We start from the raw sequence: 15,848 nt of genomic DNA on the forward strand, positions 1-15,848 counted from the left end.
ACAACAGAAATTCTTATCCCAATTGTACGTTGAGGACTATCTGTACTTCAGCCCCTCACTCACACAGGAATCCTCCCTGTTAGCTGACAGAATAACAATGAGGACTAGCCTCTTTGATCGCCTTCTCACCTCTGCCAGATTTGAAAGAAAAACTCAGGTTGCGTTTCAGCTCTTCTGTGCATCCTCCGGGATCTTCGTTGATGATGCTGAGGTTGGTATTCCATGTTGACCAATTCACCTCGTCCACCCTGCTCATGCACGTCCGAAGCACCAAGGGAAAAATTACAATTTTAATTTAGCCAGCCAATTAATTGGCTGGCAAATATCCCCCAGAATACATGACCATTCCCCCTCTCTTCCTTTTTATGATGTACAAACAGGATCGTCAAATTGAGGGGGGATACCTTTAGCTTCTCAAAGGGACCTCCACAGAGGAGAGCAGGCAAAAAAGTCAAGATGGCGGCTCTCACTTAATTTTTTTTTAAAACAAATCTTTTAACGGTGGGTCAGCCTTCCCAGAGAGAGGAAGAGAGGAAACAGACCAGGCGACATAATTTCATTTCACTCTAAGGCAGGGGTCTTCAAACTTGGCCCTTTTATGACTTGTGGACTTCAACTCCCAGAATTCCTCAGCCAGCGTGCCTGGCTGAGGAATTCTGGGAGTTGAAGTCCACAAGTCATAAAAGGGCCAAGTTTGAAGACCCCTGCTTTAAGGCTACAGGAATAGAATCTCGCAGGTTTGAAAGTACGAAACACCCGCTGCCTCTTTTACAGCCTGAGCGCCGTACAAGACGAACCTTTTCTGAAACTAACCGTGTTTTCCACGGAGGCCGTCCCCTCCCGATAAGAATTAGCTTATCAGTCATGTTTCCAATCTGGTCTACCTCGTAAGGCCGACACTCTTCCACAGGTATACGCGATGGGCAGGGTTTTTTGATGGGCACCAGTTGGAAGGATGCCCACCTCCCAAATTTAGAACTCCAATTACCGAAAACACCATCGATAATCATCCTTGCCATCCGGGGTTGTCCCCACCAAAACCCGCTTCCCGGACCGGAAAGAGTTGATGATGCAATTCCAGTAGCTGTTCTCAATGTTTAAAATGGTGATGGTTCGCTGTGTGCAGAAACAAGAGAGAACAGATCAACCCTGCGTGGTAGGCCAGTGGTGGGGTTCAAATAGGTGAACAACCGGTTCTCTGCATGGATGCCGCTTCCGAAAGTCCGTTCTGGGCCTGAGCAACAAAAAACGAGCTACCGGTTCTGCCGAAGTGGTGTGAAACCGGCTGAATCCCACCACTGAGGTAGGCCCAATCTGGAAACCAAAGTCATGCAGGTTTACTACTATATAATTATAAAATTATACAGGTAGTCCTCGACTTACAAGCATTCATTTAGCGAACGTTCTAAGCTGCAACGGTACGGAAAAATTGACTTACGACCGCTCCTTCTACTTGTGACCGTTGCAGGATCCCCGCAATCCTAGGCTCAAAAGTTGGGTGCTTGGCAACCACCCTATATTTACAAGGTTTGTCCCGGGGTCATGTCATCACCATTTACAACCTCCCCTGCTGGCTTTTGACAAACAAAGTCCAAGGGGAAGCTGTGTTGACCTAACCACCATATGAATCAGTTAACACCTACGGCGATTCGCTTAACATATCCTAAAAGTGGATGCAAAAACAGCCAATCCTGGAATCAGATGCAGTTTAGACAGGCGCCGCTGTATTTCCTGACTGATGATTTTTGATTTAATAATAAAGATTCTAGCACACATCAGGGGCTAGGTGACTTAGGATCATTCATCAGGAGATGGTGAATTCTAGTCCCACCTTAAGCACAAAAGCTGGCTGGTTGACTTTGGGCCAATCACCAGGAGACAGTGAGTTCTAGTCCCGCCTTAGGCATGAAAGCCAGCTTGGTGACTTTTGGGCCAATCACCACTAGACCATGAATTCTAGTCCTGCCTTAGGCACAAAACCGGCTGGGTGACTTTGGGCCAATCACCAGGAGATGATGAATTCTAGTCCCACCTTAAGCACAAAAGCAGCTGGGTGACTTTGGGCCATTCACCAGGAGACAGTGAATTCTAGTCCTGTGTTAGGTATGAAAGCCAGCCAGGTGACTTGGGGCCAATCACCAGGAGACTGGGAGTTCTAGTCCCACCTTAAGCACAAAAGCAGCTGTGGGCTTTGGGGCAATCACCAGGAGACAGTGAATTCTAGTCCCGCGTTAGACATGAAATCCAGCTGGGAGACTTTGGGCCAATCACCAGGAGATGGTGAGTTCTAGTCCCGCCTTAGGCATGAAAGCTGTCCAGGTGATTTTGAGCCAATCACTCACTCTCTCTCAACTCGACCCACCTCTCAGGGTTGTTGTGGGAAAATAGGGGAAAGGCAGAGAATTAGTTATGATTGCTGACTTGAGTTACCATTTTTATAAAAATAATAAAGACAGAAGATAAACACACAAGAATACATAAATAAATAAATGTCCTATCGTTTCTGGAAATCCCCAGAGAATTCACTGTCTCCTGGTAATTGGCCCAAAGTCACCCAACTGCTTTTGTGCTTAAGGTGGGACTAGAACTCACCATCTCCTGGTGATTGGCCCAAAGTCACCCAGTCAGCTTTCATGCCTAAGGCGGGACTAGAACTCACCGTCTCCTGGTGATTGGCCCAAAGTCACCCAGCTGGCTTTCAGGCCTAAGGCGGGACTAGAACTCACCGTCTCCTAGTGATTGGCTCAAAGTCACCCAGCTGGCTTTCATGCCTAAGGCAGGACTAGAACTCACCGTCTCCTGGTGATTGGCCCAAAGCCACCCAGCCAGCTTTCAGGCCTAAGGCGGGACTAGAACTCACCGTCTCCTGGTGATTGGCCCAAAGTCACCCAGCTGGCTTTCAGGCCTAAGGCGGGACTAGAACTCACCGTCTCCTAGTGATTGGCCCAAAGTCACCCAGCTGGCTTTCATGCCTAAGGCAGGACTAGAACTCACCGTCTCCTGGTGATTGGCCCAAAGCCACCCAGCCAGCTTTCAGGCCTAAGGCGGGACTAGAACTCACCGTCTCCTGGTGATTGGCCCAAAGCCACCCAGCCAGCTTTCAGGCCTAAGGCGGGACTAGAACTCACCGTCTCCATCGCCCAAAGTCACCCAGCCGGCTTTCATATCTGTGACTATGTCCAAAGCAAGACGCAACACCCTTCGGCCTTCCTGCTTCTCCTCCCTGAAAACTGACCCACACTTGCACCTCGAAACCCCGGAACCAAATCCTGGGGTGGGATTCGGGGGCAGGGGGGGTTGCAACCCACCTGCAGCTTCCAGATGCTTTTGCTCTCCTGGGCAATCTTGTTGACGGTTTCGCCCATCAAGGCGATCAGCATGTTCAGCAGCAGGATGTAGGTGAGCACCACGTAGATCAGCAAGAGGATGATGAAGATGGACTTGAAGTGGTAGTTCTCGGTGAACTCCAGGTCGCCCATCCCGATGGTGAACTTGAAGAGCTCCAGGCAGGTGGTGTAGAGGTTGTTGTAGGACGGGCGGGCCTTCACGGGGCACGGGCAGACGTCCAGCGGCTGGGCCATCTCCGGACGGCCCTCGTTGTCTTCCTCGATCAGGGTCACCACGGCTGTCCCGAAGGGGAACATCACGGCGGTGGGAAAGAGGACCAAAAGGCGCGAAAGTGAGCATCGGAAGGGACCTCAGAGGTCATCTAGACCAACCCCTCTGCCTTTGCTTAGCTGCTCACGGGCGTGTCCACCCCGAGCCCAAAATTTCTGTCGCTAAGCGAGAGAATAGAACAGGCCAGGACAGAATAGCGGAGTTGGAAGGGACCTCGGAGGTCATCTAGTCCAACCCCCTACTCAGGCAGGAATCCCTATACCATTTCAGACAAATGGCTGTCCGATTTCTTCCTCCAAACCTCCAGTGATGGAGCACCCACAACTTCTGGTGGCAAGCAGTTCCGCGGGTTAATTGGTCTCGCTGTCAGGAAATTTCTTCTTAGTTCATCTAGAGAGTTGTTAAGTGAGTTTGGTTCCGTTTTAGGACCTTTCTCACCATTGTTGTTAAGTGAAACTCTGCGGTTGTTAAATTAGGTTGTTAAGCGAGCCTGGCTTCCCCGTTGACTTTCCTTGTCAGAAGGTCGCAAAAGGGGATCACGTGACACACACACCCCCCGGGATGCTGCGACCGTCGTAAAGATGAATCAGTTGCCAGGCATGTGAATGTTAGTCACATGACTACAGGGATGCTGCAAGGGTCGTAAGTGTGAAAAATGGTCCTAAGTCCCCTTTTTCAGGGCCGTTGTAACTACAAATGGTCACTAAACAAACGGTTGTAAAGTCGAGAGCTACCTGTATTTAAACTTCCCTGAAGTCCTACCGTCGTGTGACAGCAAAATGGGCGGTGAATAAATTTAATCAATGAAATTAAAACCCACTCCATTTTGTCCTTCTTCAATCGTTTCTTCCTTGGGAAAATTGCGGGTAGACTTCTCCCTGAACTGGGGGAACACTTTGATGCCATCACCCACTGTTTCTCCATCTTAGCCACTTGGAACAGGGCTTTTCAACCTTTTCACCCGTTGTGCCACTTTTAGGATATGGCAACATCCGCGTTCCACCAGTCGCCTAGCAAGGGGTCAAAAACGTGATGACCAAAAAAAAAAAAGGAAGAAAGTGATGAAGTACAGGCAGTCCTCGACTTACAACAGTTCGCTTAGTGACTGTTCGAAGTTACAATGGCCCTGAAAAAAGTGCCCCCCCCAAGCCACAGCCGAGCAAGACACCCGCCTGCCCGTCCGGCGGCCCTCTTCCTCCTGTCCGAGGTTTTCGTGGTTGTGAGCATTTCTGTTGAGGATTGGCAGCGGGGGTGGGGTGGGGGGGAGTTTGGTTTTTATTTCTCTCTCCCCCCCCTCTGCTGGGTGGTTGCAGCAGGTTTTGGTCCCTTCACATGACCCTGGGACACTGTGACCGTCATAAATATGAATCGGTTGCCAAGCATCTGAATGTAAATCACAAGACCCTGGAGATGCTGCAACATTCCAGCTGATCAGCGCTTCTTCTGGGCTCAGCAGAAGCGCCAGGATCAGCGGCAAAGTCCAGCTGGATCCTGGCGCTGATCCTGGCGCTTCCGCTGAACCCTGACAGCCCTGCAGCTCCAGCCGTCTCTCACTCAGGCTTGTGCGGTGCTGCCACCGGTTCAGCTCATTTCCCTCCCCTGCTACCACTTTTCTAGGATGGACACGTACCACCTGCCAGGTGCCAATGTATCCTGGGGGGATACCCGTACCGCTGGTTGAAAAGCCCTGACTTGGAAGATGGGTGGACTTCAACTCCCAGAATTCCCCAGCCAGCATAGAATTCTGGGAGTTGAAGTCCACCCATCTTCAAGTTGCCAAGGTTGAGAAACGCTGCCATAACCCATACACCGCACAGCCGTGGGGTGGCTCTTCCGTCTTGCTTCTCGCCCGCCCCCCCCAACTACAGTCTGACCCTCCCTTACCTGTTGAAAATCCCAGGTGGAAGAGCAGGTAAACCATGATGAAACGGCCCAGATCTCGTAGCATCATCTGTCAAGGATAGGAAGAAATGGGGGTGGCCCCCTTTCAGGTGTGGCAGATTAGGAGGGCAGAAAAGTGGCACAAGGTGCCCTCCTAATCTGAAACTAATTGGAAGCCCTCCTAATTTGGAGCACCTTAACCCGTTATCCTCTTTGGCCTCCTAATCAGACACTAATCTGGAAGATGTCTCAATCTGAAGGGATCCTAATCCGAAGCCCCCTTAATCTGAAGCACCTAATCCCATGCCCCTTTCTGCCGTCCTAATCTGAAAATGCCCTCTTAACCTGGAGCACCTAATCCCGTGCTCCTTTCCGCCCTCCTATTCAGAATCTAATCTGGATCACTTAATCCCGTGCCCCTTTCTGTTCTCCTATTCAGAATATAATCTGAATCACTTAATCCCGTGCCCCTTTCTGCCCTCCTATTCAGAATCTAATCTGGATCAGTTAATCCCGTGCCCCTTTCTGCCCTTCTATTCAGAATACAATCTGGATCACTTAATCCCGTGCCCCTTTCTGTTCTCCTATTCAGAATATAATCTGGATCACTTAATCCCGTGCTCCTTTCTGTTCTCCTATTCAGAATCTAATCTGGATCACTTAATCCCGTGCCCCTTTCTGCCCTTCTATTCAGAATATAATCTGGATCACTTAATCCCGTGCCCCTTTCTGTTCTCCTATTCAGAATATAATCAGGATCACCTAATCCCATTCCCCTTTCAGACCTCCTATTCAGAATATAATCTGGATCACCTAATCCCGTGCCCCTTTCAGCCCTCCTATTTAGAATCTAATCTGGAGCACCTAATCCCGTGCCCCTTTCTGCCCTCCTAATCTGAAGTTGCCCTCCTAATCCGAGGCAACCCCGCCCGCCCAGCCCTCTCCTCCGTTCCAGACTCACCTTCTCCAGCATAACCGAATAAATGCCCATTTGCTGGAAGCCTCGGGTGTAATACAGCAGGTTGGACCAGCCCAGCGCCAGGGCGAAGACCATCAGCACCACGTAGACTTCCTGCCTGCTGAAATAGAGGACGGCCGAGCCCAGCAAGAGAACCGAGTGGACAAAGCTGGAGGGAGGAGCAGGGCAGGAAGAGAGGACCGGAGTGACCGACCGGCATCTCGTTCAGCTTCGGGCTAATCGGGGGAGGGCAAGGGGGCAACTGGTGAAATTCTGCTTTCCTCTCTATCGCTTGGCGTTTGGGACCTCGGTGACCGTTCATTGCAATTCCCATGTTCTCTGGCCCTGATGATGTTCCCTAGCTGGGTCCTGAAACGTCTGCAAACCAATTACCAAGCTCAGAGGGCACCAAGGACCCCACAGTCCTCCTCCTCCTCCTCCTCCTTGCAAACTCCACTCGCCTTAGCCCTGAAGGCGTTACCCAGTTGGGTAATGAAACGTCTGCAAGAAAACCACCAAGCTCAAAGAGCATCAAGGACCCCACATTTCTCCTCCTCCTCCTCCTCCTCCTCCTCCTCCTCCTCCTCCCCCTCCTCCTCCTCCTCCTCCTCCTTGCAAACTCCACTCGCTTCTAGACCTGAAGGCATTACCCAGTTGGGTAATGAAACGTCTGCAAGAAAATCACCAAGCTCAAAGAGCACCAAGGACCCCACATTTATTCCCCTTTCTCCTCCTCCTCCTCCTCCTCTTCCTCCTCCTCCTCCTCCTCCTTGCAAATCCCCCTCCCTTCTAGCACTGAAGGCGTTACCCAGTTGGGTAATGAAACGTCTGCAAGAAAACCACCAAGCTCAAAGAGCATCAAGGACCCCACATTTCTCCTCCTCCTCCTCCTCCTCCTCCTCCTCCTCCTCCTCCTCCTCCTCCTCCTCCTCCTCCTCCCCCTCCTCCTCCTCCTCCTTGCAAACTCCACTCGCTTCTAGACCTGAAGGCATTACCCAGTTGGGTAATGAAACGTCTGCAAGAAAATCACCAAGGTCAAAGAGCACCAAGGACCCCACATTTATTCCCCTTTCTCCTCCTCCTCCTCCTCCTCTTCCTCCTCCTCCTCCTCCTCCTTGCAAATCCCCCTCCCTTCTAGCACTGAAGGCGTTACCCAGTTGGGTAATGAAACGTCTGCAAGAAAACCACCAAGCTCAGAGACCCCACAGAACCCAAAGAGGGAAAAAAACTAGCTAAATGAAGAGTTGCCCCCTTCCCTTCCTCCCACCCCCCCACCCCCCACCCCGAAAAGCAAAGCACCTCTCCGAGTCACGTACAAAAGCAGCTCACTGTAGCATTCGGTAAATATGGCTTTCAAAGAGGGGCGCCTCTGCTGGAAATACTTGATCTGCAAGGACGGAGAAAGAGGAGAGGAAAGTGGGACGAGAAACACGCCAGCTCGATCCCCTGCGTGTGCGGATAAAGCCTCGCTCGCTCACCCGCTGCTTGTGCGGCCCCATTCCCAACAGGCTACGGACCGGTATCGGTGCACAGCCCAGAGGTTGGGGACCCCTGATCTACATGACCTCTAAGGCCCCTTTTCTGAGGCTCACCCACACAGCTTTTTGCCCTCTTTCCAGTTGTGGGATTCCGCCGGTTCGTGCCACTTTGGCAGAACCGGCGGTAGCTAATCTTTTGTTGCCCAGCCCCAGAATGGACTTCCGGAAACGGCATCCACGCAGAGAACTGGTTGTTCACCTATTTGAATCCCACCACTCCTCCCTCCCTCCCTCCCTCCCTCCCTCCCTCCCTCCCTTCCTTCCTTCCTTCCTTCCTTCCTTCCTTCCTTCCTTCCTTCCTTCCTTCCTTCCTTCCTTCCTTCCTTCCGTGGTATTCAGCCGGTTCACACCACTTCGGCAAGAACCGGTAGCTCATTTTTTGTTGCCCAGGCCCAGAACGGACTTCCGGAAACGGCATCCATGCAGAGAACCGGTTGTTCACCTATTTGAATCCCACCACTCCTCCCTCCCTCCCTCCCTCCCTTCCTTCCTCCCTCCCTCCCTTCCTTTCTTCCTTCCTTCCTTCCTTCCTTCGCCCAGTGGTGGGATTCAGCCAGTTCGCACCACTTCAGCAAGAACCGGTAGCTCATTTTTTGTTGCCTAGGCCCAGAACAGACTTCCGGAAACAGCATCCATTCAGAGAACCGGTGGTTTACCTATTTCAATCCCACCACTGCCTGTTTCCCAACTCCGTTGGGGCACAACTCACTTCAGAACTGTCTCGCTTAGCAACGGGCTCGGTGGTAGCCGTAAGTCAAGGGTTCCGCATATTTGCAAGCTTTCGATACCCTGGGCAGGAATGGATGAGTCCCAATTGCCGTTCTCTCTTTTTTTGTGCTCCCATGTTTTGGGGTGGGTGGGAGGGGGTCTCTGGGGGCCCGGTCCAAACTCTTACCCCTCTGAAGAAGAAGTAGGCACCTCCCAAGACGCTGAGGATCTCCCCAGTGACCCGGAAATACTCGCCTGTCGTGTGACGAAAGGTAAATGGAGGCTGTGAACGGAGAGCAAGCAGAGACACACCGTGAAAATTCAAAATTCGAAATTGAGGACCGCCGAAAGGAAAAAACCAGATCACTCAGCTTGAGAATAAGCTCTGATGAAGTATCCCGGTTGTTATTTTCAAATTCAGGTAGTCCTCGACTTACGAACACAATGGAGCCTGAAATTTATGTCGCTAAGCGAGACATGGGTGAAGTGAGTTTTGCCCCATTTAGCCACCTTTCTAAGGGAATGACTGCCGGTTTTTCAGTGAGTTACAGGTGGTCCTCGGCTTACAACCGTTCCTTTGGCAACCGTTCAAAGTCACAACACTGCAAAGAGTGACCGGTGACCATTTTTCACAATTAACGACCGTTGCCGCATCCCTGTGGTTACATGATCATAAATTCAGAGGCTGGGCTCCTATTTATGACGGTTGCAGGGATCCGGGGCTCACACAATCCTCTTTTGTGACCTTCTGACCTTCTGAATCTGGGGGGGGGGGTGCCAGATTCACTTAACGACCGTTTGATTAACTTCACAACTGCAGGGATTCACTTAACAACCCGGCACAAGAAAGATCGTAAAACGGATCCAAATTCACTTCACCGACCAATTCCACTTAGCCACGGAAGCTTTGGGCTCAATCGGGGTCGTCGTACATTGAGGACTTTTTTGCATGGTCGTTAAATGAGTCCAGCTTCCTCCCTTTGAATTTGCTTGCTGGGATCCGGCTCGGAAGGTCGCAAAGGGTGATCAGGTATGACCCTGAGATGATGGAGGACCAGCAACGGTGGGAAGAAAGGTCATAAAAAATGGGGCAAAACTCAGGTAACCCACTGTCTTGCTTAGTGATGAAAACGTTGGGCTCAAATGTGGTCGTAAGTCGAGGACTACCTGTAAAAGAGAGAGAGAAAAAATCAAACCCTAGAAGCTTAATGAGGTGTGGTCTCACCGTTCCTTCTTTCTTGGTGGGTCTGTAGTAGGCAGCGACGGTGAGGATCAGGATATGCACCGCGTAGGTGAAAAAGTTGAAGTAGAAGAGATGCTTCACAAATCTGTCCCACTTATCCTGCAGGAGCTGGTTGAGGGGTTCAACCAGGAGCATCTCGTGGCGGTTCTAGGAAGAAAAGACCCCCCGAGGGTTTATTTTATATTCGTTTATCTATTTATTTGCATCGTACCTTTATTCTTTTTTACAAATAATTCAAGGCGGCGAACGTAATTCAGCACACTTTTCTCCTCCTCGTTTCCTCACCACAACACACACCCCTATGAGGTGGGCTGGGCTAAAAGAGAGAGAGAGAGACTGGCCCAAACTCATCCAGCTGGCTTTTACACCTCAGGCAAGACTAGAATTCATAGTCACCTGGTGATTGGCCCAAAGTCACCCGGCCGGCTTTCATGCCTAAGGCGAGACTAGAACTCACCGTCTCCTGGTGACTGGCCCATAGTCACCCAGCCGGCTTTCATGGCTAAGGCGGGACTAGAACTCACCATCTCCTGGTGACTAGCCCATAGTCACCCAGCCGGCTTTCATGCCTAAGGCGGGACTAGAACTCAACGTCTCCTGGTGACTGGCCCATAGTCACCCAGCCGGCTTTCATGCCTAAGGCGGGACTAGAACTCACCGTCTCCTGGTGATTGGCCCAAAGTCACCCGGGCGGCTTTCATGCCTAAGGCAGGACTAGAACTCACCGTCTCCTGGTGATTGGCCCAAAGTCACCCGGCCGGCTTTCATGCCTAAGGCAGGACTAGAACTCCCCGTCTCCTGGTGATTGGCCCAAAGTCACCCGGCCGGCTTTCATGCGTAAGGCAGGACTAGAACTCACCATCTCCTGGTGATTGGCCCAAAGTCACCCGGCCGGCTTTCATGTCTAAGGCGGGACTAGAACTCACCATCTCCTGGTGACTGGCCCATAGTCACCCAGCCGGCTTTCATGCCTAAGGCGGGACTAGAACTCACCGTCTCCTGGTGATTGGCCCAAAGTCACCCGGGCGGCTTTCATGCCTAAGGCAGGACTAGAACTCCCCGTCTCCTGGTGATTGGCCCAAAGTCACCCGGCCGGCTTTCATGCGTAAGGCAGGACTAGAACTCACCGTCTCCTGGTGATTGGCCCAAAGTCACCCATCCAGCTTTCATGCCAATCTTTGATGGAATCCTGACTCGGGAAATGGAAATTGCAGAAGAGAGCACACCAGGGTCTTTTTGGCAACCAGGACAAATGATTTTGGTTTGTCCAGATGTTTTAAACACAACTGTTATTGCCTCTTTGTTTCGGGAAGTTTGATGACTCGGCTGCTGTGTTAGTGTTAGTGTTGTATGAGAATGGATGGGCTACGCCGAGCAGTTTTCATTTTATTGTCCTTTTTTTTTTTGTCTGTGCCCGGCAATTCCCCAGGATGACAGACGGACCTTGTCTTTTCATAAATAAGGAAATGAAAACAATCCACAATTGCACACAGGGACGTGCGGAAGAATCTATTATGATCGCCGGAAAGGAAGACAACGCTGGATGTAAAACCATCTGCCCTCTTTTGCTTTGCTAAAAAAGAGATTCACAATACACATACACACACACACACACACACACACACACACACACACACTGAGCAATGCTCAGTTTTTCCACTTGGTCAGTCAAGGTTTACCAGGATCCGTCTTAAACAAAAACTAGTTATTTTCTTCTCTACTGACCTCCAAAAAAATTTATGGATTGATTTTGTATGTGCAAATACATATATATGTTTGTATGTCCCAAGCATGGATGGATGGATGGATGGATGGATGGATGGATGGATGGATGGATGGATGGATGGAGAGAGGGGTGGAAAGAGGGAGGGTGGGATGAAGGAATGGAGGGACAGATGGATGGATGGACAGATGGATGGATAGATGGATAGATGCATGGATGGGTGGCTGGAGTGAGGGAGGGAATGAGGAAGGGAGGGACGAAGAGATGAAGGGACAGATGGGTGGATGGATGGATGGATGGATGGATGGATGGATGGAGAGAGGGGCGGAAAGAGGGAAGGAGGGATGAAGGAATGGAGGGAGAGATGGATGGATGGACAGATGGATGGATAGATGGATAGATGCATGGATGGGTGGGTGGAGGGAGGGAGGGAATGAGGAAGGGAGGGACGAAGAGATGAAGGGACAGATGGATGGATGGGTGGGTGGAGGGAGAGGGAAAAACAGATAGACAGATGGATGGAAGGAAAGACGGAGCGAGATGGATGGATATAAGGCTGCCTGGATGGATGGAGGGACAGAGGGACAGTCAAACAGATTGATGATAAAGAGAAAGTAATATATTACTGTATATTAATGTACCAATATAAAGATTACTAACTACTTATCAAATACATTTGCTGGAATTGAGACAGGCTAAATAAGGCAGCCCACTACTAAAATCAATAGTTCCTCCCATTTGCAAATAAAATCTATTCTTTGCACTCAGAGTTGTATATTTAAATCCAATCATTCCTTTCCCATCTTACTGCAGAAAAATGAACAAAAAAAAACCCAAATCCCAAACCAAAACCTTCTTTTTAGAGTGAGAAGGGAGGAAATAAATTTAATAAATAAAATTTAAATCATCTAAATCTAAATCCAGATCCAAATCCAAATCTAAATTTTTGTTAGCTGCGAAGTCGTGTCCAACTCATCGCGACCCTATGGACAACGTTCCTCCAGGCCTTCCTGTCCTCCACCATCTCCTGGAGTCCCTTTAAGCTCACGCCTACTGCTTCGGTGACTCCATCCAGCCACCTCATTCTCTGTCGTCCCCTTCTTCTATTGCCCTCGATCTTTCCCAGCATTAGGCTCTTCTCCAGTGAGTCCTTCTTTCTCATTAGGTGGCCAAAGTATTTGAGTTTTAGCTTCAAGATCTGGCCTTCTAAAGAGCAGTCAGGATTGATCTCCTCTAGGACTGACCGGTTTGATCGCCTTGCAGTCCAAGGGACTCGCAGGAGTCTTCTCCAGCACCAGAGTTCAAAGGCCTCAATTCTTTGGCGCTCAGCCTTTCTTATGGTCCAACTTTCACTGCCATACATTGCAACTGGGAAGACCATAGCCTTGACTATATGCACTTTTGTTGGCAGGGTGATGTCTCTGCTTTTTAGTGTGCTGTCGAGATTTGCCATGGCTTTCCTCCCCAGGAGCAAGCGTCTTTTAATTTCTTGGCTACAGTCCCCATCTGCAGTGATCTTGGAGCCCAGGAAAACAAAATCTGTCACTACCTCCATTTCTTCCCCATCTATTTGCCAGGAATTGAGAGGGCCAGATGCCATGATCTTGGTTTTCTTAATGTTAAGTTTCAACCCAACTTTTGCACTCTCCTTTTTCACCCGCAACAAGAGGCTCTTTAGTTCTTCTTCACTTTCTGCCATTAGAGTGGTATCATCTGCGTATCTTAGGTTGTTGATATTTCTTCCAGCAATCTTAATTCCAACTTTTGATTCATCTAGCCCTGCCTTTCTCATGATGTGCTCTGCATATAAGTTAAATAGGCAAGGCGACAGTATACAGCCTTGCCGGACTCCTTTCCCAATTTTGAACCAATCAGTGGTTCCGTGTCCAGTTCTCACTGTTGCTTCTTGACCCGCATATAGGTTTCTCAAGAGACAAATAAGATGGTCTGGTACTCCCATCTCTTTAAGAACTTGCCACAGTTTGTTATGATCCACACAATCAAAGGCTTTAGCATAGTCAATGAAGCAAAAGTAGATGTTTTTCTGGAACTCCCTAGCTTTCTCCATGATCCAGCGTATGTTGGCAATTTGATCTCTAGTTCCTCTGCCTCTTCGAAATCCTGCCTGTACTTCTGGTAGTTCTCGATCCACATACTGCTGAAGTCTAGCTTGTAGGATTTTAAGCATGACTTTACTAGCATGAGAAATGAGTGCAATGATGCGATAGTTTGAACATTCTTTGGCACTGCCTTTCTTTGGAATTGGAATGTAAACTGATCTTTTCCAATCCTGTGGCCACTGCTGAGTTTTCCAAATTTGCTGGCAAATTGAGTGTAGCACTTTTACTGCACTGTCTTTTAAGATTTTGAATAGCTCAGCTGGAATACTGTCACCTCCACTAGCTTTGTTGTTGCTCAGCTTTTCTAAGGCCCACTTCACTTCACATTCTAGGATGTCTGGCTCGAGGTCAGTGACCACCTCATTGTGATTATCAGGGACGTTAAGCTCATTCTTGTATAGTTCTTCTGTGTAATTTTGCCACCTCTTCTTAATCTCTTCTGCCTCTGTTAGGTCCCTGCCATTTTGGTCCTTTATCATGCCCATTTTTGCATGGAATGTTCCCTTCATCTCTCCAATTTTCTTGAAAAGATCTCTGGTCCTCCCTATTCTATTGTTTTCTTCTATTTCTTTGCACTGTTCATTTAAGAAGGCATTCTTATCTCTTCTAGCTATTCTCTGGAGTTCTGCATTCAATTGGGCATATCTATGTTTTTCTCCCTTGCCTTTCGCTTTCCTCCTTTCCTCAGCTATTTGCAAAGCTTCCTCAGACAGCCATTTTGCTTTCTTGCATTTCTTTTTCTTTGGGATGGTTTTGGTTGCTACCTGTTGTACAATGTCGCGAACCTCTGTCCATAGTTCTTCAGGCACTCTGTCTATCAGATCTAATTCCTTAAATCTATTTGTCACCTCTACTGTATATTCAATAGGGATATGATTTAATTCATACCTGAGTGGCCTAGTGCTTTTCCCTACTTTCTTCAGTTTAAGCCTAAACTTTGCAAGGAGAAGCTCACGGTCTGAGCCACAGTCTTGTTTTTACCGACTGTATAGAGCTTCTCCATCTTTGGCTGCAGAGCATATAGTCAATCTGATTTCTGTGTTGACCGTCTGGTGATGTCCATGTGTAGAGCCGTCTCTTGGGTTGTTGGAAAAGAGTGTTTGCTATGACCATCGTATTCTCTTGACAAAATTCTATCAGCCTGTGCCCTGCTTCATTTTGTACTCCAAGGCCAAACTTGCCTGTTATTCCAGTTATCTTTTGGCTTCCTACTTTAGCATTCCAATCCCCCATGATGATAAGGACACCATTTTTTGGTGTTAGTTCTATAAGGTGCTGTAGGGCTTCATAGAACTGGTCAATTTCATCCTCTTCAGCACTGGTGGTTGGGGCATAGACTTGGACTACTGTGATATTGAATGGTTTCCCTTGGATTCGAACTGAGATCATTCTGTCATTTTGAGGATTGTATCCCAGTATTGATTTTCCTACTCTTTTATTGACTATGAAGGCTACTTCATTTCTTCTGAGGGATTCTTGCCCGCAGTAGTATACCTGATGGTCATCTGAATTAAATTCACCCATTCCTGTCCATTTTAGTTCGCTAATACCTAAGATGTCGATGTTCAGTCTTGACATCTCTTGTTTGACCACGTCCAGCTTTCCTTGATTCATGGATCTTACATTCCAGGTTCCTATGGAGAAAAAATCTTTACAGCATCGGACTTTCCTTTCACCACCAGACACATCCACAGCTGAGCGTCCTTTCGGCTTTGGCCCAGTCGCTTCATTCTTTCTGGCGCTACTAGTACTAGCCCTCTGCTCTTCCCCAGTAGCATATTGGATGCCTTCCGACCTGAGGGGCTCATCTTCCAGCATCATATCGTTTTGCCTTTTGGTACTGTCCATAGGGTTTTCATGGCAAAGATACTGGAGTGGGTTGCCATTTCCTTCTCCAGTGGATCATGTTTTGTCAGAACTCTCAGCTATGACCTGTTCGTCTTGGGTGGCCCTGCACGGCATAGCTCATAGCTTCATTGAATTACGCAAGCCCCTTCGCCACGACAAGGCAGTAATCCATGAAGGGGAAATCTAAATTATCCGAATCCAAATCATCCAA

The 15,848-nt window shown here is 49.0% G+C and overlaps 1 protein-coding gene across 1 annotated transcript in view; it reads right to left on the bottom strand.

Annotated features, from left to right (window-relative positions):
- TRPV1 (transient receptor potential cation channel subfamily V member 1) overlaps window positions 1-15,848 on the bottom strand; it is a 29,175-nt gene that overhangs the window by 3,553 nt on the left and 9,774 nt on the right. Inside the window, exons 7-14 of the mRNA XM_083379709.1 lie at window positions 9,929-10,093; window positions 8,891-8,986; window positions 7,774-7,844; window positions 6,461-6,626; window positions 5,503-5,569; window positions 3,309-3,625; window positions 989-1,116; window positions 130-248 (exon numbers count right to left, since the gene is read on the bottom strand). Of these exons, the coding sequence (XP_083235835.1) occupies window positions 130-248; window positions 989-1,116; window positions 3,309-3,625; window positions 5,503-5,569; window positions 6,461-6,626; window positions 7,774-7,844; window positions 8,891-8,986; window positions 9,929-10,093 (1,129 nt within the window). The remainder of the gene's footprint in view (window positions 1-129; window positions 249-988; window positions 1,117-3,308; window positions 3,626-5,502; window positions 5,570-6,460; window positions 6,627-7,773; window positions 7,845-8,890; window positions 8,987-9,928; window positions 10,094-15,848) is intronic.

The sequence above is a fragment of the Vipera ursinii genome (genome assembly GCF_947247035.1).
Source record: "Vipera ursinii genome assembly, chromosome: 1".
In the NCBI taxonomy this organism is placed as follows: Eukaryota; Metazoa; Chordata; class Lepidosauria; order Squamata; family Viperidae; genus Vipera; species Vipera ursinii.